Raw genomic sequence first — 24789 nt, 5'->3', positions numbered from 1 at the left:
TTTTATTTTATTGGTATTATGAATTGTTTGAGCTGAATATGGCTCTACTTTTCGCGTAATTAGGAATATGTTTGTATGTTTAATTATGACATGTTTATGAAGTCTTCAAGAAACTTATCGTTGATACTGAAAAGATAAATGAATAGTTCACTCTTTGAAAGTTTGCTAGGCGTCAACACTAATTTCTTTGTCGTAATTTATGATATCATTAATAAAAAATGATATGGTCGTTGTCATGACTGTGGTTGTGGTGTTATAACTTTATGGTGTTTTTCTTTCAGATAATGTATTTATTACGTGCAATTTTGAACCGTATTTGAAAAAAAATTGGGCTTTTGATTTTTTATAAAATTCAGATCTGTATTTAAGATTTAACTTACCTATTTTTACTACCTGTTTAATTTGCATGTAAATGTGAGACGAGGGGAGAGAGAAACATAATTATAGAGAAAAGGCGGATGAAATTGAAAATGAATAATTTTCTTTGCAAATTTACAAATAACTGATGTAATTATATGTGTTCTACAATACTTCTCTACTGTGAGCTATGCTTAAGTTATTCATATCTTCTTGAGACATAATTGCACTGTGTCTTGCAGGTCTAACATTTGTCACATCAAAGGATGTTGGAGTTGTAGTGATGTAGTTGATTTCAACAAAAAAAGATAATTAATAAATAATATGATGTTCAAGGATAATTGGAGTTGTAGTGTCTCTTTTTTCAATTTATTTTTTGATGTATATATGAATTTAGTGAGAATTAGGTAGAATATAGTAAAGTAGTTGTGTGAAGTGTGTTGTAATTATATGACTAATGTTCAAAAGGTCTGTCATATTCACATGAAGTCATGATTTACTTTTGAGGTATCAAATATAGATAAGTAAGCTAGTGGTCTCACTTATGTCACTTATGCTTTTTTCTCATCTAACTCCAGGCTCTCTATGTTTTCATATTCTTCCTTTGATGTATTGACCTATTCTCTTTTTTTAATCCTGCAATGTATCCTTGGTGGTTTAACAAATTTGCAATAGTCTCTTGGAGTTAGAACTTCTCCCAAACTTCAACTCTTTTATCCTATAATTTAAATAACATTTTAGTAATTTAAATTCAAATTTTTTTGTGATATTATTGGTGGATTTTAGTGGCCATTAAAAGAATGGTTTAATATACTTCACCCCCTGCCAATATAGCGAGTTTCAGTTTGGCCCCCTTGAATGTTTTTTTTACTAAACGCCCCTTATAAAACTCAAAACCTGGATTTATCAAACCCTTTTACCACATTTGCTGACTGGGCTTTGACTTTGGATGATGTGGCAAAAGGTTGTATAAATAATTAATTGAATTATATTTAACCACTAATACAAAATAGTCTCCACCACCACCACCACCACCTTCACCATAACCAACACCACCACCACCACCACCACCACCACCACCACCTTCACCATAACCAACACCACCACCACCTTCACCATAACCAACAGGTTGTTATTCTCAATATCAACTTCTTTTCGCGTCACCATGTCTCATCATCGGCGATCTTTCAAGTTTACTGCTTTTCAGGTTAGTAGAATTTTATAATGGACAAGTAACATTTATTCAAATTTGTTCCTTTGCAAAAGCATATGCTAAAATGAATTTTGATTCATATGCAGGCTGGTCCTCGGATATGCCTTGGAAAAGAGTTTGCTTATAGACAGATGAAGATATTCTCAGCTGTTTTATTAGGTTGTTTTCGTTTCAAATTGAATGATGAGAAGAAAAATGTGACTTATAAGACAATGTTAAATCTTCATATTAATGGAGGTCTTGAAATCAAAGCATCACACAGGGATTAGAAGGAAATTGTTCAATGAAATATACTTATTTTTATGGTGATGGTTGGCTATATTCATCAATATGAAAAATGAAGAGAGAAAAACTATTTAACCCTGTTTTCAATTGACTATGATAAATAAAAATCCTGGGGTAAAAATTATTGGCCCAAACCTCAGATAGAAGCTTGTAAAATATTTACACTTAAGCACAATTGGGAGAGCAGACTAACCTTATACTAAAGCTATACCTAAGAGTCGAATATTGTTTTGGTAAGAGTTAGTTGTTACATATGTTACAAGACATTTCTAAACCATAAAAACATAACAAAATTGCTTACAAAAAGGAGTGCAACATCCCCATTATGACATTCCTAGTAGTTGTTATGTATAAAAGATTTTTACATCACTTTTGGATACTCTAAAAGCTGACTTTATGAGGTGCCTAAGTCCATCCTCTTACCAACCAAGTTTGAGCATTTGATCCACCACTTTCAAGCTTAACTGCAACCAATAAGCTTAAGAGTTACAGCCATGGTATATAAAGTAAGATTTACTAAAATATATGCTGAAGGTATTGTTAGTAGTGTTATTATGGTGGATTAGAGGATTAATCATGGTTTTTCAAATAAGATTTAACAAAATATATGTATAAAAACAGTGAATATTATTATGTTGGATTGTACAAATAATCATGGAATACTCATTCTGAGGGCATGCTGTGAAGAAAAACAGTGATTCAATGTAGGCTATAATTGGTATTTGACAAGGATCTTTATCGACAGTAATTCAACTTACAGCTGGATCAGTGAAGATAATCAATTTTTTATCTGAAGTTGAAACCAAAAGATTTGTGTTATCCTTATTTAGAGCAAGAGCTGTAATATCTTGTCCTTCTTTCAGTTTCAATACATGGAAAACCTACAGAAAATAGTATGGTAGAGTAGTTAGCTACACACACTTTTCCATATGTTACATTGACCTTGTTAGAATATTTGAAAAACATTTCGTTCTTATCACTAAATAAGTGGTCCACAATATTAAATGTGGTTACTAACAATGTTCCAAACACAGGCCTAAACACCAACTTTACTTGGCATCTTAATTTTCTCATGTCAAATTTCTCCATCCTAGTTTATCACAAGTAGAGATAATAACACCAAGTTAATTCATTTAATACCGAAAACATAAGAATATATATAAAAAAATACCTGAAAATAACCGCCATCACAAAAGTCTTTGCAGGGAGAATAGGGGCTGATGCTTCTGGACTGCTATGTTCACCTTCCCAAGTACGCTGATCGAGCTAAAAGACCAGGAGCATTTTATAAAATTTTGTTTCAGGTCAATTTTCAGCACTAGATAGATCCCTATTGTTTAGTTTATATTTTCATGGGACTGTGGTAGAAGCAAGAAATAGTTAAGAGGAATTACTTTTGCTCTTCAGCTTACTCTTTTGTTCAGTTAAAAGTGATTTTCAATGTAATAAATCCATTTCGTATCTTGAGGGTTGTTAGTTTTTTCATACACAAGAAAGTGAAAGGTTTGTATCTTCATGGAATATGCTGATGATGATGATGCTGTTTGCGTTGTTGTTCTAATGGCCATTTTCAGAGAGTGAAAGAAGTAGAGAGGTAGTAGTGGTGGTGGTGGTGATGGTGATGGTGGAAGTGATGATAGGAGTGATGTTGTTCTAATGGCCATGTCATCAAGTAGGTTTTGCCATATCACCAATTAAATCAAAGCCCAGTCAGCAAATATGGTAAAAGGGTTTGGTAAATCTAGGATTTGGGTTTTATAAGGGGCATTTAATAATAATAAAAACTTCAGGGGGCGTAAACCAAAACTCGCTATATTGGCAGGGGGTGAAGTATATTAAACCCTTAAAAGAATATCCAATGTATGAAGAGAATGGTTCAAAATAGACATAAGATATAAGCCGAACTATTGTTTCAGCTTCAAATTTTGTTTTGCTAGGACAAACTATTGTTTCAGCTTTGAAAGTTGACAAAGTGAACAAATTATTATTTTTGGAGGATATTTTAGACAGATTCTTTATGTTGTTCTAAGAGGGGGTCGTTCTGACATAGTCCATGCTATGGAGAGCCCCATTATGCTATTGAGAAATTTGGATCAAGCTTAAGGGTTATGCAATGGATCAATATTAATCAATATAGAAGTTGATATATTTCTTCATGTTGTTGTAGGATAAAAAAAGAAAATATGAGATTTGGTATAACTGCAGTGGTGAAGTTAAAGGGCTTAGGGTTTAGTTGAGAAATATTTTTTGAGATGCTGACATGTTACATTTTGAAATTTATAATAACTACGTACTATTAAATGTTTTATCCATGTTACGTTTGTTTGTTTTTGAATGTATTGTTTGATTAAATTATTTTTATAAACGAAAAAAGTCAACTGTTGATTCAATTATTTTTATAAACGGAGATACATTACAAATATTGATTTACAAATATAAGTTGAGCTATATTTGTTCAAATCAAACAATATTATCTGGTGATGTTCTTAGCATTAATTAACTTAATTCTTAGATTATAAGTCTATTATTATTTTTATAACAAGAAAATTTTACTGTTTATACAATTATTTTTATAAATGGGATTATGTTACAATTATTTTTATAAGCATGAATAATTTAGAAATACTTTTATAAATGGAAAAATTTTAACTATTGATACAATTATTTTTATAAATGGATACACGAGTTCAAGGCACTTATATTGTATGAAATAAGTTTATTATTTTTTCAAATATTTGAAAATATTACTTTGATCAATTCATAAAGGTTGATGCATATTATTAGTCTATATTTGTGATTCTGTGAATGTTTATAATTTGTAATACAAATTTCAAAACTGACAAATGAGATAGCGTGACTAGTAATATAAACGGAAAGAAAATACAAATATTTATTTTAAACGGGAAAAGTCTATTGTGGATACAATTTTGTTTATGAACGGTAAATAAGTTACAAATATTTTTATAGGCGGGAAAAATATATTTTTGATACAATTATTTTTATAAACTGGACTAAGTTACAAATATTTTTATAAATAGGAAAAGTCTATTTTTGATACAATTATTTTCATAAATAGAAATAATTTATAAACATTTATATAAACGGGAAAAATATATTGTTGATACAATTATTTTTACAAACGGGAATAAGTTACAAATATATTTATAAACAAGAAAAAAATCTATTGTTGATACAATTATATTTGCAAATGAGAATAAGTAACTAGTATTTATATAAGCTGAAAAAGTCATTTTTAAAAACAGGAATAAGTTAAAAAAAAATTTATAAACGGAAAAAGTCTATTGATGATTAGTATGGATAGCAATGAGCAAGATATGGGTCGTGTCTTATAGTAACCGTCCCCATACTCGCATTTTGAAAAAAAATCCTATCCCCGAGCCCATACACGCGTAGGCACAAACGTCAGTACCTATACCCTATGGGTACCTAAGTACTCATACTCATCCTCGTTTACCCGCATTTCTAATAAAAATATTCGAACAATTATAATTTATCATGTTATTTTAAATCTTTTCAACAACATTAAAAAAGTTTCAAGGATGTTATTGTTGAGTTAAGAAACAAATAAACATTTATATTAAAATGAATACAAGTTTAATTGCGATGTATTTAATAAAATTGATAAATTAACATGTGTACATAATAATAAATATATATATATATATATATATATATATATATATATATATATATATATTGTGCGGGTAGGGACGGGGTGAATATTAAGGTATCCGTATCCGTGTCCATACTCACTTATTTTAGTGAGTAATTACATGAGCCCATGTCCGTATCTATTTTTGCGGATTTTTACCCTACCCATTGTGAGTGTTTTTTAGAGTATCCATTAGAGATGGGTAAAATTGTCATCCCTAATAATTGGTATGTTTAACATATATTTTGATTTTAAAACTAATTTTAATTTATGATTAGGGATGGCATTGTACACATTCCCAGCAGGTACCCTAAAAAATCACTCACAACGGGTATGGTAAAAATCCGTAAAATGGGTATGAGCATGGACACAGGTAATTACCCACAAAAATAAGTGGTATGGACGCGGGTACGGGTACCTTATATTTATATATTTATATATAAATATATAAATATATTTTTACTTTTATTATTATAAACACATGTATGTTTATCAATTTTATTAATTACATCACTATTAAACTTGTACGCGTTTTAATAAAAGTCTTTGTTTATTTCGTAACTCAATAATAACTTTTTTGAATTTTTAAAATATTATTAAAAACTTAAAATAATATGATAAGGTACAATTGATTGATAATGTTTTAATAGAAATGCGGTAAACGGGTATGGGTAAATACCCATATGATACGAGTACAAAAGTTTGTGCCCTCGAAGGTATGAGCTCGATTACGAGGATTTTTTAAATCGCGGGTATGGGGACGGGTATTATAATACCTTATCCAGACCTTGTCCATTGTCATCCCTATTTATGTTTGACTGTTAAACTTGATAAATTTACTAATCATCGAAACACAACTTTGATTGGGTTTTTTGCATTTTCAAATAAATAATGTATAATTTCATATATTTCTTCATGTTGTTGTAGGAAGAAAAAAGTTGTTATTGGCTGATTGCTGGAATGATGAATTTCAATGGTTTATGGTTTATTTGAGAAATAATTTTTAAGATGCTGATATGTTTCTTTATCAACTTTATAACAACTACTTACTATTAAATTTTCTAACCATGATAACTTTGTTTTTGAATATATTATTTGGATAAAGGAATGACGATTGGTAGATTATATTAACTTATGTTTGCAATATGACTAACTGTTAACGATTCGAAAAAATAATTCAAAGTTGATAAATGATTCTAAATTTGTAACTATATAAATGTTAAACAATTAATTAAATCAATTCAAACTTGATAAATGAAAGTGAGAGATGTGTGGCACAAACTTCTTACTGGTTACTAATAGAACAATAGAGAATTGATATTCATACACTATATGTGACAACTTACACCGTTCTTTTATACGGATTTGTTTTTTTTATTATATTTAATAATTATTTTTTATTTCTCTAATACAAATGAGTACATGATATAGCTGTATTTTAAAAGATATATGTATAAGGTATATGATTTGGATGTCAAAATAGCAAGCCTCAAAACAATAACTAATTTTAAAGGCAATGTGTTATACCTTTAAGGCTTAACCCCTATCCCATAAACTTTCAATTACAATAAATACTTGTCTGTCTTATTACAGCCTCCGTTAAGTTACTCGTCTTTTGTCATTAGCAAGTTTTATCTTCATTTATATGTAGAAAAGGTTTTGTTTTTACTTCCCCATTCTTGTTTATACAGAGACGAGTGTATTAACAAAAACAGGAGGTGCTAGCAGTAATAGTTATCTGCAACGACAATAAACTTATAGTGTGTAATAGTACGCCTAATCGGATTTTTGAGTTAAGACAATATATCAGTGAAGTCTCTTGTCACATTTGCAACTTGATGCAGCTCAAAATGGAGTGTCCCAAACTTTCTAGTATATTCAATAAAATATTTACAATATCCTATGCCTTATCTAAGATGCTGCCAAAAAAATATATATATAACAATATACTACTCTTTAATGCATTCTTTTTCATTAAATTTTTTTTCCCAATATCTGTTATGTTTCAGATACGTGGGATAAGCTGGATATTTCTTAAAAGAAAAGAAATAATTGAATTTTACAATGTTAATCAGTGAAAATTATATATTTTATTAAATTAGACGGAAAATTTTAAATTATTAATATAATGTTAGATTTATATAATTTTTATTGAGTAAAAAAAATATTTAGCCTAAATTTTTTTAAAATTATCAGTGCGTCTCCGTTAAGTCAATATTCAAATATTGATTCATTATTAATATATTGTAAAAGTTTAGTCACTAACTTCAATCTAATTTGACTTATTTAGTTAGAGTTGAATTTAATTTGTTTTAATAAAATTAATTTCTATAATAAAATATCTCATTCTATATATAAAAAAACTCTTTGAAGACTCTATTGTTTAGTTAGTATAAAATTTAAGATTTATTATAATGTGTCACTCGGTTCAAGATACTAGGAACATTAATATATAGTGTAGGACTAGACATTTTTGTGAGAGACACATCACTTATTCACCTAAAATCTTAAGTTGATAGGTGAATGGATTCTCTCACTTATATATGTTCAAGTTAACACTCCCCCTCAAGTAGTCCATGATGCTCCTCCTCGCACTTGTACCACCGTTACATCTTCTTGGGCAACGAGACACCTCTTCTTGGATATTTCGATACTAAGCTAGTCGGTCTCTTTTTCGAACCAAAGGCTTCTTACCTCTTCTTGGGCATTTTGATACTAAGTCACTTGTATTATTATATTCTAACACTCTCCCTCAAGTGTGAGTCCACATTGCTCTCCTTTCTTACATCATCTTTGGCATTTTGATACTAAGTCGATCGTTCCCTTTCTCGAACAAGGATCTAATACCAATTGTTGGGGGGGGGGGGTTTACTAGGAGCATTGATAAATAGTGTGGGCATTTCAATACTAAGTCGGTTGTTTCCTTTCTTGAACTAGGCTCTGATACCATTTGTTGGAGGAGTTACTAGGAGCATTAATATATAGTGTAGGACTAGACACCTTTGTAAGAGACACACCACTTATCCACCTAATTAAAACCTTAAGGTGATAGGTGAGTGGGTTATCCTAGGGATGGCAAGCAGACCCAAACCCGTAGGGCCTACCGCACCTGAACCCGAGTTGACTAAGTTTGGGTTCATGTTCGGGTGTCATCCGATATTTCAGGTGCGGGTTTGAATAGTGTGAAACTCGTGCCCGAAATCATACCCACTTATATATATTGTAAAGTTGTAGGAAAAATATATTTTATGCATTTTGCTGCAGTTTCGGGTTTTGATAAAAAAACCCGAACCCAATGGGTGTGGGCGTTGGTGTTATTTTGCTAGCATGTGTTTGGTTTCGTTCGGATTTGGGTTCGGGTGGTGATTTCGGGTGTGAGTTTGGGTAGTGTAAACCCGTACCCGATCCTACTCGTTGTCATCCCCAAGTTATCCCACTTATATATGTTCAAGTCACCACATTGTGGACTCACACTTGAGGGACTTATATATGTTCAAGTCACCACATTGTGGACTCACACTTGAGGGGAAGTGTTAGAATAATAATGCAAGTGTGAGTACGTGGGAAAATAACCCCACATTGAATAGGAATGTGGTGACTTGAACATATATAAGTGGGAGAATCCACTCACCTATCACCTTAAGGTTTTAGGTGGATAAGTGGCGTGTCTCTCACAAAGGTGTCTAGTCCTACACTATGTATCAATGCACTTAATAACTCGCACTTATATATGTTTAAGTCACCACATTCTTATGCAATGTGAGATTATTTACTCACTTACTCACACTTAAATTATTATTCTAACCCAAAAGACTCTATTGATAATTAAAATGAATGTGAATTTTTTTTAATGTATTTGTAACCAAAGTAGGACTTTCCTCATACTTATTCATGATTCGATCCTTAAGTTTTAATATTATAATTTAAATTTAAATTTGAGTTAACTGACTTTTATAAAATTAACTCTGAGCTATATTTCTCTATATAAATTTGTTAAAGTTCTTTTCATAATCAATGTAAAGTTTTTCTTAATAGAATTAGATACATCACATATTCAATTAATTTAAAAATTAAATTTTTATTTATAAGAATGACAGAAGTAGTATATTTTAACACATTGATTTTTATTGATTGAAAAAATTACTATATCAAATAGAATGACAAAAGTAGTATATTTTAACATAATGATTTTAATTGAGTGAAATTTCAACTAATGATTGTAACGAGGTTTTGTGAAACCGATTTAATTGATAGTTGTCATTAGGAGTGAGAATAGCTGAATAGGTTAGATCGACTAAAAGATACCTATAGTCTAACCTACTTAAGGTTAAGTTTATTTAATAAAGAGGTCAGACTTAGATTTTTTTTTAAAAGTCTATTTTAATAAATAGATCAGATTTAAGCTATTAAAAAGTCTATAAAGACTTATAGGCTGATATATATATATATATATATATATATATATATATATATATATATATATATATATATATATATATATATATATATATATATATATATATATATATATATATATATATATACTAGTGGGATACCCGTGCGAGGCACGGGTTTAGATTTTTTTTTGAAGAAATTACAATTTATAAATAATTTACAAATAAAATAATAGAAAAACAAAAAGTGTTGTTAAAAAAATATAGTACTTATTATTATTATATATATAAGTGTTTGCATTTTATTTATTTTACTTAAATATTTTATAGATTATTTGTTTTACTTAGATTCAGTCATTTAGTTAAGTAAGAAAAAACAAAATGTCCAATAATAATAAAACACATATTGAACCTATCACACATGTGTAAAGATTAACACAATTATACACATGAAAAGATGATTCATTTTAATTTTTATCTTGATGATTGTACTATTTAATATATGTGCTACATTTTTTATAATATAAAATGTAAATTTAGCAATACAATATTTCTCGAGTTTCAAACTTTGTAAGGTTGTATTAGTTTACTTAAATGTAGATTGTAACTTAAACCCGCAGCAACACTTGGAAGGTGCATATCAATTAAGTCATAATTTTATTAAAAAAAATGAAACAACTATTCCATTACATACTTTGGTGGGATCCAACACTTACAGCACCACACCAAATTAACATCTCAGATCAGAAAAGTGTATAAAAAAAACTCAACAATGAGATGTTATTCATAAATTTATCTTTTGTTTTTCTTTTGAATAATAAATGAATAATAGAAAGCCAAAATATTGGCAAGTAAAAATATTGCACATCCATTAACTCTAACGTCTGCTGCTATCATCCCCTGTGTTTCCCTTCGTACAATTTTCGGTCCAGTCCATACTTCAGTACCTTGACATGTACGGAAACCCTTCGTATAGTTGTTGGTCCAATCCATACTTCAATACCTTGACATGTATATATGGAAGCCTCTGTAAGGGAAAAACCTATCCAAATCTAATGTCATTGTTTCTATCGTCATTTATTATTCACTCTGATTGAAGAAAGCCAGATACAATTCTCCTGAATAGCAATACAACAACATAACCATTTATTATTAGTACGTAGAAAAGAAGCATTAAAACATATACTACAATATAAGCATGTTTTACACTTGTGATGTTTTGATGCGGGAACAGACCTCTTCTTCCTGTTGCAACCCATGAACGAATCCCACTTGAGTTGGCAATAACTGCACAATTGCCCAATTTGCATTATGAGTAATAGAGACAATGAAGATAAATACTGGAAAAAAATTATAATTCTTCCGATCTTAAATATAAGCAAAAATATATACGTTTTTGTCCAATCACGTGAATATGAAATTAGTACAAATTAACTACCTACTAAGAACAAATTGATGTAATGAAAAATAAATAACCAATTAAACAAACTAACTAACCAAAATAACACACACCAGATTCCTTGTTATTGGACTTCTTTCACTTCAGTCAAACTCAATCATGGTGTTGTTGTATGATATATTAGAACGTAAATGTATGTTGCTGTAAGATTGGTTATGGTGTGATAAAAACTGAACCCAACTCAATCATGGTGTGTCTGTAAGATACATCCTGTTTTACATTAGCAAAAATCCTTGTAAAAAAAAGATCCAAATGAGTACCAGCTGCTGAAATAAAATGGAAAAATATATCTTACGACGACGTCAATTCTTAGTCTATGTGTCGCTTGCTTTGTGCCACAACATAACAAATGAGAAAGTAGTACTAACCACATGCTGCAATATATTCTTCATAGCCTCAATTCACACCGGCTTCATCAAATAATCACAAGCACCATGTTTCATGCCTTTCATTACCACATTCTTTCCATCATCAGCCAACGTCACTACAGACACATTCACACACAAAAATGCATCAATTCATGTAATTCGTTCCATCTACTTGTCAAAATCAACAAAGAAAATGCTAACTAATATCTGGAAGATCCATCTCTAATCCAATATGCTCTAAAAGCTTACTAATAACTACTATTTCACAAAGAATCATCCATTCATTAAAATATAACAAAACATTTTCACTTTTCTTTTCAATCTCCAGTAACCTAAAAAGAATGCTTTCTACCTTCTTCTAAAAACCCTAGCCGCCGCCGGCGACCTTCACCATCTTCTCCGACAATGAGGAACTCCAACCAAGAATCAATGACTTTTTCCGTACTCCTCGTCCTCCAGCCTTTCTAATGAGACAATTAGATCGTTGTTTCAATCCAACCACCGGCAGCCCATTCTCAGTCTGCCTCCGGCCGTCGTGCCTCCAAGTAGATGGAAGAAGCCATATTTGAGATTTCTATCACGTGAGCTTTTCGTTAAACCAAACAGATTTAAGTTCGGGTGCACAGTCGCCGCTCTCCCATCTACTCCGCTGCGGGGTAAAGTTTTCCGACCACCATGCTTCTTTGTCTTAAAATGTTGCAGGGTTGAAGGTGGGGGTTTCTGTTAGGGTTAGAAGGACTTTGTTGTTGTCTTGGCTGGAGTTGTTGTCTCACGGTGGTGGAGAGTTTTAGATTGTGGAAAGATATGAGGAGAACGGTGGTGAAGGTGGTTTTGATGTGGATGTGATTTGGAGAGGGAGAAGAGGCGAAACAGTTTGTATCTTTCTCTTCCCCAAATCAATTTCGGTGAGGTGGTTTTGGTTGTTTCCAAGGCACAAAATCGATTTCCAAGTAATTTTGCTTGACCCAATGTGAAACTTGAAGTTAAAGGATCTGCCAATAATAATAATAATAATTGATTCTTTCAGATTTTCAAAACTGAATAATCATACAAATAAATATAACTAAAAAATATAAAAAAAAATATAAAGAAGTAATTAGAAATTTCTATAAATAGAATTGAAAGAAATGGTTAGAAAGCATAAGGGAGTGACACTTGGCAAACTTGCCAAAGTACTCCTTTTGCTTTATTATATTAAATGATATATATATATATATATATATATATATATATATATATATATATATATATATATATATATATATATATATATATATATATATAGAATGTATCAAGTAGGAGAGTTTTTAAATAAGAGATGAGAGGATTCAATGCTAACAATAGGATTAATCAAGAGAGAGAAATAATAGTTATATTAATATTTTAATAAATAATTTATTTCTCTCTCTTAATTAATCCAATGGTTAGGATTGAATCTTCTTATCTCTTATTTAAAAACTCCTCCTACTTGATACATCCCCTATATATAAATATATATATATATATATATATATATATATATATATATATATATATATATATATATATATATATATATATTATAAGACTTCTTAAGTAAAATGGATCAATTGAAAACTTTAATGAGATATAGACTTTTAAATAGACTTTCAAGTCAGAACAAACTTTTAAAAAGGTCAGGTCAGGTTAAAAAACTGAACCTTAATAGGTCATAGACCAAACTAGATTAAAAAACTGAACCTTAATAGGTCATAGACCAAACTAGGTTAAAAAACTGAACCTTAATAGGTCATAGACCAAACTTAGACCTTATAAATTTATCGCAGGTCAGACTCAAATCTTGTAAAGCCTAACATAGCCTAGACTATCTTCACCTCTAGTTGTCACTAAAATTAAAATATGTGATTGTAGAGATGGATTTATAGTTGTACCATCTCATTTATTCGGTTGATAGTTATTTAAAAATATTAAATAAATAAATTATTTAAAAAATAAATAACTGTAACGGTAAAGAGTTAAGTTTAGCAAACAATAGTTAAATTTTTATAAAATAATAAATTAATGTTCAAATCATCTCTAGTAAGAGATCCTATGAAAAAAATAATTTTTTTTTTTTTTGCAGAAGTATAATGTAAAATATTTCTTACGCTAACATAAACGTGAATCTTTTATATTAGTACAAAGAAAACCATGTAAAGCACTTTATAAAAACAAAATGATTAAAACATAAATGGTCTAGATTCTAAAAATTTGTTTAAAAATATTAAATTTTCAATATAAATAAGTTAATATTTTTTTAACTATATCACCTAATTAACACACATAATTATTATTTTCAACTTTTTATTTCTTATAACAAAAATAACCAATAATTAATGTGATTAATTTAATAAAATTATTTTTATTCTCTCCTTAATTTATTATTTTTTGTTAATTTTTAGTATAGCATAAAAGAACAACTATGACAATTTTTGTACCAGAGAGAGAGAGAGTATATCTAAGTTTCCCTGAATTCAAATAAATATTCTATCATTACTAAAAGATAAAATCTCTGAATTCACTTTCTATCCAAAAAATTACCCACAAGCCTGTAATCGATTTCTGCAATGATGATATTATTATAATATTATTATAACTATTATAATATTATTATAACTAGTAATAATAATGAAGTCTGTGACACTATTGTGACTTCTATTGGCACATATATTAAAATATCTTTTTCTTTATGAAATCTAAAACTCAAAACCTCATTGGTTGGTTTGAAAGGATGTGGCAAATGCACATACTGCTAATTATCTTATCCTCACATATCTTGAATAACTCCTTCACTTTATAAACTCAATTTCAAATCCATATTTCTAATAACACCACCACAACATTTTATTACATAAATTTTCATATACTAATGGCTCTTCAAACTGCTTCTTGGCTTCCTGCTTCTTTCTCCATTCCCAAAGAGGTTCGTTATTGTTGTTCTTCTTCTTGTATATATATACTTTTTCAAAGTTGATAATTGAACTGAATTTGTTGATAATTATTTGTGTTTTATAGGGGAAGATTGGTGCATCTCTCAAGGACTCAACTCTTTTTGGTGTTTCATTTTCCGATTCTTTGAAAGTTGATTTCACCTCTTCTGCATTGAGGTGTAAGGTAACTCACAACAAAACTTTGGTTTTATTTTTTTTCCTCAATTAGTCATTAAATTGTTAATAGTACTATACTTGAGTATATCAAAATATGTCACATGTATAAATAAATGTTAGGAAAATTTGTAAGTGCTTGTTTGGATTCACGATGAATTTGACATAATCACGGTCGTGATTCTGTCAAATTCATCGGACATGTACTAAAGGGAGTGTGTTCATTATATTGCTAGTGTTATATTATGCCTCTAATTTTTCGGAGACATTGTCTAATTTATGTTTTCTCCTTGCTTTCAGAGGGAATTGCGACAAAAAGTTGGTGCTGTGAGGGCAGAGACAGCAGCTCCGTCCACTCCGGCAGTTAACAAGTCATCATCTGAAGGGAAGAAGACATTGAGGAAAGGAAATGTTGTAATCACTGGTGCTTCATCTGGTCTAGGCCTAGCGACTGCTAAGGCTTTGGCGGAATCAGGAAAATGGCATGTAATTATGGCTTGCAGGGATTATCTCAAAGCTGCAAGAGCTGCGAAATCTGCTGGATTGGCTAAGGAAAACTACACAATCATGCATTTAGACCTTGCGTCTCTTGACAGTGTTCGTCAGTTTGTTGATAATTTCAGGCGTTCTGAAATGCCATTGGATGTGCTTATTAACAATGCTGCTGTTTACTTTCCAACTGCTAAGGAACCTAGTTTCACGGCGGATGGGTTTGAAATTAGTGTCGGGACAAACCATCTCGGGCATTTTCTTCTTTCGCGCCTTTTGCTTGAGGACCTTAAAAAATCCGATTACCCTTCAAAGCGCTTGATCATTGTCGGCTCAATCACAGGTAAAGTTCATTGCTTTCTTGTTGCGATGTTACGGTTTTTGATGTATCTGCGACTGCAATATAACTGCAATTCTCTGCAATATCTAGGACTATTATTTTGTTGTGTTTTGCACTAATTGTGTATGAATTAAATAGGTAACACAAACACGTTGGCTGGAAATGTACCTCCAAAGGCTAACCTCGGTGACTTGAGGGGACTTGCTGGTGGCTTGACTGGGCTTAACAGTTCGGCCATGATCGATGGTGGAGAGTTTGACGGTGCCAAGGCATACAAGGACAGCAAAGTTTGTAATATGCTCACAATGCAAGAGTTCCATAGAAGATATCACGAGGAAACTGGAATCACATTTGCTTCTCTTTACCCTGGTTGCATTGCCACAACAGGCTTGTTTAGAGAGCACATTCCCTTGTTCAGAACTCTCTTCCCCCCATTCCAAAAGTACATAACCAAAGGCTACGTCTCAGAGGAAGAGTCGGGAAAGAGACTTGCTCAGGTAATAAGAGACTCTTTTGATTAACTTATTTGAACTTATCTAGTAGCATAATCATTCGTAAGCCTCTTTAGAAGATCTTTTGAAAACAACTTATAAGCATTTATAGTTGCTTACTTCCAAACAAGGGTCTAATTATAGCAGTAATACTCGAGGAATGTGCTTGCGAGAAGTGTGTGAATCATTGAAGTATCTTTGTTTCTCATGTATGGTTTTGTTGTTCTCCATGTAGGTTGTAAGTGATCCAAGCCTAACAAAATCGGGTGTTTACTGGAGCTGGAATAACGCTTCTGCTTCATTTGAAAATCAACTATCACAAGAGGCCAGTGATGCCGAGAAGGCCCGCAAGGTGTGGGAGGTTAGTGAGAAGCTTGTTGGTTTGGCCTAAAGTGAGAGCCTCCAACATCTATGCTGAGTTAGAGGCAAAGGCATTGCCATGGAAGAAAAATGATGCCACAGAAGAGTGAAAATGATATATCATGTTGAGTGCAGTAACTGTTGTGTTAGATAGGAACTTTTTTTGTCTTTATGTAGGAGTTGATGAATTAATAAAATCATTCAACCATTTGGCAAAGTGCTTATAAACTTTTCTGAAATAACTGTCCATAATGAAATTTCTTTTAAATGTTGAAGTAAATCAAGGCAAAAACACTTCCATTTTTGACAAAAACTACACTTCCGAGATTATAACAAAAACTATACTTTAAAGATTATAAACACTTCAAGACAGATGCATACATTGGGATCTAAAGCACAAAATCAAATACATCTCAGCTACCCGAAATATTACGGTTTTGGTAACGGAATTTACATTTGTAATATACATATGTTGCTTTATCTATTATGAACTCAAAGTTCATAGCCAGGAAACCTTGCCACTTGTGGATCAATCATGTCTAGAAAAGTATATGCCATTCCTCCAAGACCTTCGAATAAGGAATAAGGACGGTCTCCACCGTGCATTTTTCCTTCGGCGATCAACTTTTGCGCTCTATCAAGTAGAAAGCAAGAAAATCCTTTAGCCTTGTACAAGTACTCCTTGTTTCCTGTCAATCTGTATAAGGAAAGAAAGACGTAGGTATTCCCACTGATGCCGTGACAAATTCCAACTCGCTTAAGAAGACCCCTCTTCCATACTACTTCTCCTGCATCTTCAGCTGCTTGCGAAAATTCCTTATCCCCAAAAACCTAATCATGGTAAAGAAACTAGTCATGAGAACAAGAAAAAGAAAATTACATAGCAATACTCAAGTTTATGCTTGTAATCATTGAAATCAAATTCACGAAAATAATCAATTTACCAGTTCCTTTACATCAAAAAGATTCCGTGTTCGGTTCGTATTTGAATATGGTAATGCGGGAAAAGATTGACTCATTGTTAATAAAACAAGGAAAGGAGAAGATTACCTCGGCTGCTTTGACAAGCGTAAGAGTTACTCCAGGAGCACCATGACACCAATGCACAAGACGGTCAGATTCGTTTCCTTCACTGGAGGGATAATTGCCACTCAAGAAACGGTTCTTAATCATGTAGCGTAGTGTACCCTTTACATCTTCTGCCTCATCTGGTTTGAGTTCCATGTCCATTAAAACATTCATGATTCCTGCGAGTCCATGAGCAGCACCCCAATATTTCTTCCCATGCCATTCATATATCAAAGGACACCTTCCCTTTTGAGCCAATTGTCTACCAGCTGTTATAACTTCTTCCACAATTGGTCTCTGTCAAATTTAAATTAAAAGCTAATTTTCATGTAACCGTGATTTTGACAAAATAAATCATAATGAAGAGTGCCACGATGAAGCACGTATGGCTTACCATGTGAGTAGTTTGTATTGTGTCTTTACCAATATGCTTGTTTAAGAATGAACAAGCCCATAAGTAACCAGCTCTTCCATACAGCACTTCATAGGGCAAATCATGGGGAAGCTCAATCTGTTCCCAAAGCAAAAAGCACCAATAGGAAAAAGAAACAAAACAGCCAAAATTAATGTGTAAATTGAATTATCATACAGATCATGATTCAGAAATAAATACAACAAAATACCTCTTTGAATTGTCTGAGGTAATACTCAAGTAATCTTTTATCACCAGCATGCTTAGCTATGACTGCACCAAGAGCACAAACACCAGCACGCCCACAAATGAACGTCACGCGGCTGCAACTCAATACATTAGTAAATAAAATTATAATCACCTTATCTCCCATTCTCCCATATTAGGCTGAAACTGTGACTGTTTAAATTATGTAATTTCAAAAGACAAGTTTAAAGTTTTAGTTTAAGTCATTCCTTAACTTAATCCTAAGCAGAAACACAAGTGCAAATTTCTCAAGTTACACAGCCCAAAGGACAACAACAACAACAACAACAACAACAACCAAGTTTTATCCCACTAAGTAGGGTCGGTTACATGAATCAAATGACGCCATAATGTTCAATCATATCTGATGTTTCTATCCAACTCATAAATCTTTAAATCATGTTTATAGTTTCTTTAAGGCTATGTTTGGACTGGTGGTACTTGATGGAATGATGTGGTAAATAATTAGATTTCTTTGTTTGAATTTGTAAATAATGGATGGATTGAAATGAACTGATAGACCTGCTATTATTAGTAAGAAGTTATTACTTGTTAATTAAGTAGTTGGTTAGTTAGTTAATTAGTTAATGGATGGTTAATAGTTTTCATGAGAGGTAGTTAGGCCAAATAAGGCACGCTCCTTATAAATAGCATAGGAGGATCAGAATGGGAAGTTTGTCATTTGAGAAGAATAGGGCCTTTTGGCATTGGAAGGTAGGCAGGCCCTCGAAGACTTGTCGTTGCTGTAATCAAAGGGGATTCTTCCCCATTTTTAGTTAGAATATACTAGTTGGTTCTATCAATTGGTATCAGAGCAACTATGATTCAAGAAGATTCAACGGCTGTGTGGGAATTTTTGACGTAAAGATGGCAGCAGAAGTGATGTCAAGATTTGATGGAAGCAGCGATGCTTATTGGTGGTTGTCGGTAAGCACTAAATATTCGTGAGAAAAATTGGCTAGCATGGGTTCTGGTTGGGACTTGAGAGAGAAGCTAGTCAATGCTGGCTTTCCTGAGAGGAAAATCAATCAAAAAGTTGAGTTCTTTACCTTTGAGAAGGAGTTCATCATAAAATTCAGACTAGAATTTGAAATTTATCTTTAAGATTCTGGTGATGAAGAAATAGTGATAGAAGCAAAATCATGCAAAGGAAAAGAATGTAAGGAGGAGCAACCCCTGAAAAAGAAGAGAAGCAAAGACCATCACAATCTCATAATAGAAGTTAAGAAGTTGTAACTTGTTAGTTATGTAGTTGGTTAGTTAATTAATTAGTTAATTGGTAGTTAATAGTTTTGTTGAGAGGTAGTTAGGCCAAATAAGGCATGCTGCCTTGAATAGATAGGAGGATTAGAAAGGGAAGTTTGTCATTTGAGATGAATGGTGCCTTTTGGCATTGGAAGGTAGGCAGACCTTCAAAGTAATGTCATTATTGTAATCAAAGAGGATTCTTCTCCATTTTTAGTTATAATATACCAGTTGGTTCTATCAGAAACATACTGATTTTCATTCCTCTCAATTTGTGGTGTAAGAAATGGAATGAGGTTTTATAATTAAAATATTCAAACAAACAATAAAATGGGGTCTTTCTTCCATTTTGCTCGGTTCCATTCCATTTCATTTCATTTGGTTCCATTCCGCTCGATTCGACTCCATTTCATTTTGTTTCATTCTGCTTTGTTCTGGTTCATCAATCCAAACATAACCTTAATAGTTTTTTTTAGATCTTCTTCTAGCTCTAGTGATTTGATTACCCTTTATCTTATCTACTCTCCTTACTATGAAATCTACTGATGACAAAATATTTTAATTTATAGATAAGCCTATATACAAGCAACTCCAAGTGTCATTTTGCTTCAAAATCCAACTATTCATAGCAAACAATCCTCAACAACTAAAATCCTGTAACTGAGCATTTTAAGAACCTGCTATAGCTTATCTACCGCATAATCACTTGTAAGACTGTTTGTTAGAGCTTGTGAAAATATTTTATGACATGTTTCTAAACTCTATAGGATAGTTTATGAAAACAACTTAAAACTTATATGAAAACAAGGTAGGCCTTGAATTTACTGAAGCATAATCACAAGGTGGGTTTTATATGAAAGAGAGAGTACCTTGAATTCACTGAAGCAGAATCACAAGCTTTAACAATCTTCAAGCACAAGTTAAGATCGTCCAAGTTCTTGGTTACTTCATAAGCCTTGAAAACCAGGTATGCTGTTCCAAGAACCCCAGTGTAAAGAGTATAGTCCTTGACACGGTTCCCACTCGAACCCCATGTCTCACTCACCACCTGAAAAACAATCAGAAAACATAACACAAACAGTTTGTGAGCAAAAACACACCGACCCAATATGACACCAATGTGAAAGCTACTAACTTGAGCCTACCCAAAATCAAAGAGTGCCAATTGAAAGAAACCCACAAATCAGAATAGCCGTAGGAATAGGAATCCTATAAAAAAATGAAGATTATTTTTGGAGTACCGATTGTTTCAAATGAAGTGCTGCAGCTTGGAGTTTTGAGGCGAGGGATTGGTAAGGTAGAGAAAGGAGTGAGGTGAGTGAGTGTGGTGTTGGTGTATCGGAAGGAATTTCATCTTCATGTGTGGTCTCTGCCATGAATGGTGGCAAATCATTCGGAAAGAAGCGATCAGCCATCTCCGGCCAAAGGGGCAGAGTACAGACAATAGGCAGCTTGAGAACAACAGTATAGTGTACAAACTACAAAGTGCAAAACGGGGGTTGTAGTTTAAAATGGTTTATTGTAGATACTTTCACTGTGTTTGAATTTGTAAAAAGATAGAAATAAGAAGAGAAAGTGAGTCAACTGTCCCATTCCACTGTTTGGTACCACTGAAAAAGTAAAACAGTGGTGCAATGATTCAGTTTGTACCAACAAAAAAGTTAGAAATTGATTACAAAGATTATTAAACACACAAAGACCTGATTTCAATTAGACTTTTTGGTATTGGTATTCTCGTACACAAAAGAATTGATCTCAATTAGATCTATTGGTATTGGCATTCTCAAGAGGTTGGACAAACTACAAGAGATTTTCACACTCAAAATTTCAAGACAATGAGAGGACGAATCATTTCTCTCATAAATTTAATATTACTTTTATTATTAATCGATATCAAATTTAACTATTCCAACTTGAGTTCCAACAGAATAAATAATAATGTGTTTACAAATATCATGCAACATCGAATTTAAATTACTCTTGTGAGATTTTGGATCGAACTCTAGTATGGCCGAAGGGTAGCTTCTTAGTTCGACAGGGTTAAGCATGAAGTCGAAGGTTGTTCACATGCTTGTGTCGAAGATGCTAGGGTTGTTAGCATGTTAAATTAGGTTTTAGTGTTTAAACCCTAATTTGTTAAGTTAGCTTGTTTATTAAGTTGACTTGTGTAATGGGCCTTGTGGAAAAAGCCCATTAGTTAGTATGTTAGGTTTTATTATAAATAGCATACTAGTCTCTCATCATTGCTAAGCTGAAAATCCTAATTTAGGGTGAGAGAGGTTATTTGTTATTCTTGTAAACTTGTAATCTTGTTTTAAGAGAAAGTGAAAGAAAAGCAGTTATAACCAATTCTTGTGTTCTTCTTATCCTCTCTAATTCCCTATTATACTTTGTTATTGGTATCGTTTTTCACAACAAATTGGTGCGGTGAGCGTGGAGAAGATGCCGTCAACAAAGTATGAGATTGAAAAATTCACCGGAGTGAATGATTTCGGTCTGTGGCGCTTGAAGATGAAAGCCCTACTGGTTCAGCAGGGTTGTTTGGAAGCGTTGAAGGGAGAGGCAGCCATGAATGCTGCATTAACGGCAGCGGAGAAGACAACTATGATCGAGAAAGCACACAGCGCAATTTTGTTGAGCCTTGGTGATAAGGTTCTCCGACAGGTATCAAAGGAGACGACGGCATCAGGGTTATAGGTGAAACTTGAAAGTTTGTATATGACCAAATCGCTGGTAAATCGACTCTACCTGAAGCAAGCTTTGTATTCATTCAAGATGATTGAAGACAAAGTATTGGCTGAGCAGTTGGATATGTTCAACAAGCTGATTCTTGATCTTGAAAATATTGATGTGAAGATCGATGATGAAGATCAAGCGCTGTTACTATTGTGTTCTTTGCCTAGATCACATGCTCACTTCAAAGAAACTCTCTTGTATGGAAGGGAGTCCCTGACGTTTGAAGAAGTTCAATCAGCCTTGTACTCTAAGGACTTGAATGAACGAAAGGAGCATAAACCTTCGACTGTTGGCGAAGGTTTGGCCGTTAAAGGAAAACTCTTACGAAAGGATGGTAAGTTCGACAAGAAGAAAGGCAAAAGCCAGTCGAAGTCTTACAGTGGCGAAGCATCTGGCATTCGATGCTACCATTGTAAAAAGGAGGGTCACACAAGAAAGGTGTGCCCTGAACGCCTGAAATATCATGGAGGTAAGGATAATGGCAACGCTGCCATTGTTCAAGATTATTTCGAATCATCTGATGTTCTTGTGGTTTCAAGCAGTGACTCTAAGAGAGAGTGGATTATGGATTCAGGTTGCACTTGGCACATGACTCCAAACAAAGACTTGTTCGAGGAATTATGTGATCAAGATGGTGGATCAGTATTGCTGGGAAACAACAAGGCTTGCAAGATTGCAGGTATTGGATCTGTTAGATTCAAGCTCCATGATGAGTCAATAAGGTTGTTGACTGAAGTCAGGTATGTTCCTAATTTGAAGAGAAATCTGCTTTCTCTTGGTGAATTCGACAAGAAAGGATATGTTTTCCAAGGAGAGAAAAGTATCCTAAGAGTCATGAAGGGTTCGAAGGAAGTCTTGAGAGGCGTGAAGAAACAAGGCTTGTATACCCTTGAGGCTGAAGTTGTAAGTGGTTCGACAAATGTTGCATCCACGAAACCTTTGTCGAAAACTGAAATCTGGCACATGAGATTGGGCCATGTCAGTGAAAGGGGTCTGGTCGAATTAGGGAAACAAAATCTGCTTGGTGGAGACAAAGTCGAAAAGCTGAAGTTTTGTGAACCCTGTGTACTTGGAAAATCTTGCAGAGTGAAGTTCAACAAAGGCAAATCAAGAACACATGGATCCCTTGATTACATCCATGCTGATCTTTGGGGGCCTGCAAGGTGTGCATCACATTCTGGGGCAAGGTATTTCCTATCCATAGTAGATGATTATTCCAGAAAATTATGGGTATTCATCCAGAAGGCTAAGGATGAAACGTTTGAGAATTTCAAAAGTTGGAAGACTTTGGTTGAAAATCAGACTGGCAGAAAGGTCAAGAGGTTGAGAACCGACAATGGCCTTGAATTTTGCAATGAGGCATTCGACAGTTTTTGTGCTACCTCTGGTATTGCAAGGCATAGAACTACTGCAGGTACTCCACAACAAAATGGTTTGGCTGAAAGGTTTAATCGAACTATTTTGGAGAGAGTTAGATGTATGTTGACTAGTGCGGGGTTAAAGAAGGTGTTCTGGGCTGAGGCTGTTGCGACAGCAACATATCTGATAAACAGATGTCCTTCGACAGCGTTAGATATGAAGACACCTGAAGAAGTTTGGTCGGGACATCCACCAGATCTCGACAAACTGAGAGTATTTGGCTGCATAGCCTATGCTCACATTAGGCAAGACAAGGTCGAACCTAGAGCTCTGAAATGCATGTTCATGGGATACCCAGAAGGAGTCAAAGCTTATAGGCTATGGTGCCTAGAGCCAGGTCACAGGAGGTGTATCACCAGTCGAGATGTTGTTTTCAATGAAGCTGAAATGGCTTTTAAGAAAACTGATGATGTTGGTCGAAGTACAGAAACATCTGACGAAGAGCTGGAACAGGTAGAGATTCCTGTTGAGGTGGAGCATGTTGATGCTGAATTGCATGTCCCTGATGAAGTCGAAGAAGAAGCAGAAGATGCTGAGGAAGTTTAGGAAACTGACGATGACTACCTATTGTCGAGAGATAGGTCGAGAAGAGTCATCAAACCACCTCAGAGACTTGGGTATGCAGATCTTATAGCTTATGCATTAATCTCTGCCAGTGAGGTTCTTGATGATGAACCTAGAGATTATAAGGAAGTTATAAGGAGTCAAAATAAGACTGAATGGCTGAAGGCCATGGATGATGAGATGAAATCTCTTCATGATAATCACACTTGGGAACTGATCAAGAAACCTGCTGGGGCAAGGTTAGTCAGCTGTAAATGGATTTTCAAAGTTAAGGAAGGAATTGAAGGAGTGACGTCGAAAAGATACAAGGCAAGGTTAGTTGCAAGGGGTTTCACTCAGAAAGAAGGTGTCGACTTCAATGATGTGTTTTCTCCTGTTGTGAAGCATAGGTCCATTCGAATGTTGCTTGCCATGGTGGCACAGTTCGATCTTGAACTGGAACAGATGGATGTGAAGACTGCGTTCTTGTATGGTGATCTAGATGAAACGATCCTGATGAGGCAACCTGAAGGGTATGTCGAAAAGGGGAAGGAAGATTATGTGTGCAA

General features: G+C 33.3%; 2 protein-coding genes and 1 long non-coding RNA gene across 3 annotated transcripts; 1 reads left to right on the top strand and 2 right to left on the bottom strand.

Moving 5' to 3' along the window:
- Window positions 1–1976: 1976 nt before the first annotated feature.
- Window positions 1977–2743, bottom strand: LOC131647983 (uncharacterized). The gene is made up of 2 exons (XR_009298016.1): window positions 2614–2743; window positions 1977–2319 (listed from the first exon to the last, which is right to left on the bottom strand). It is a non-coding gene; the product is annotated as an uncharacterized LOC131647983 (long non-coding RNA).
- An 11788-nt stretch (window positions 2744–14531) lies between these two features.
- LOC131653650 (protochlorophyllide reductase, chloroplastic) lies at window positions 14532–16768 on the top strand. Its single transcript, XM_058923904.1, has 5 exons — window positions 14532–14690; window positions 14783–14881; window positions 15172–15703; window positions 15839–16197; window positions 16427–16768. Exons 1-5 carry the CDS (start codon window positions 14637–14639, stop codon window positions 16580–16582), a joined length of 1200 nt encoding a protein of 399 aa, XP_058779887.1. The 5' UTR covers window positions 14532–14636; the 3' UTR covers window positions 16583–16768.
- Window positions 16769–16904: 136 nt separating this feature from the next.
- On the bottom strand, window positions 16905–21159 carry LOC131653649 (lanC-like protein GCR2). The gene is made up of 6 exons (XM_058923903.1): window positions 20764–21159; window positions 20392–20570; window positions 18243–18354; window positions 18014–18130; window positions 17602–17916; window positions 16905–17382 (listed from the first exon to the last, which is right to left on the bottom strand). The coding sequence occupies exons 1-6, from the start codon at window positions 20935–20937 to the stop codon at window positions 17044–17046; spliced, it is 1236 nt and encodes a 411-aa protein (XP_058779886.1). The 5' UTR covers window positions 20938–21159; the 3' UTR covers window positions 16905–17043.
- Window positions 21160–24789: the final 3630 nt, after the last annotated feature.

This window comes from Vicia villosa, linkage group LG2 (assembly GCF_029867415.1).
Source record: "Vicia villosa cultivar HV-30 ecotype Madison, WI linkage group LG2, Vvil1.0, whole genome shotgun sequence".
NCBI lineage: Eukaryota > Viridiplantae > Streptophyta > Magnoliopsida > Fabales > Fabaceae > Vicia > Vicia villosa.
The sequence above is the reverse complement of the archived record's forward strand: the minus strand, read 5'-3'. Positions and strand labels throughout refer to the sequence as shown.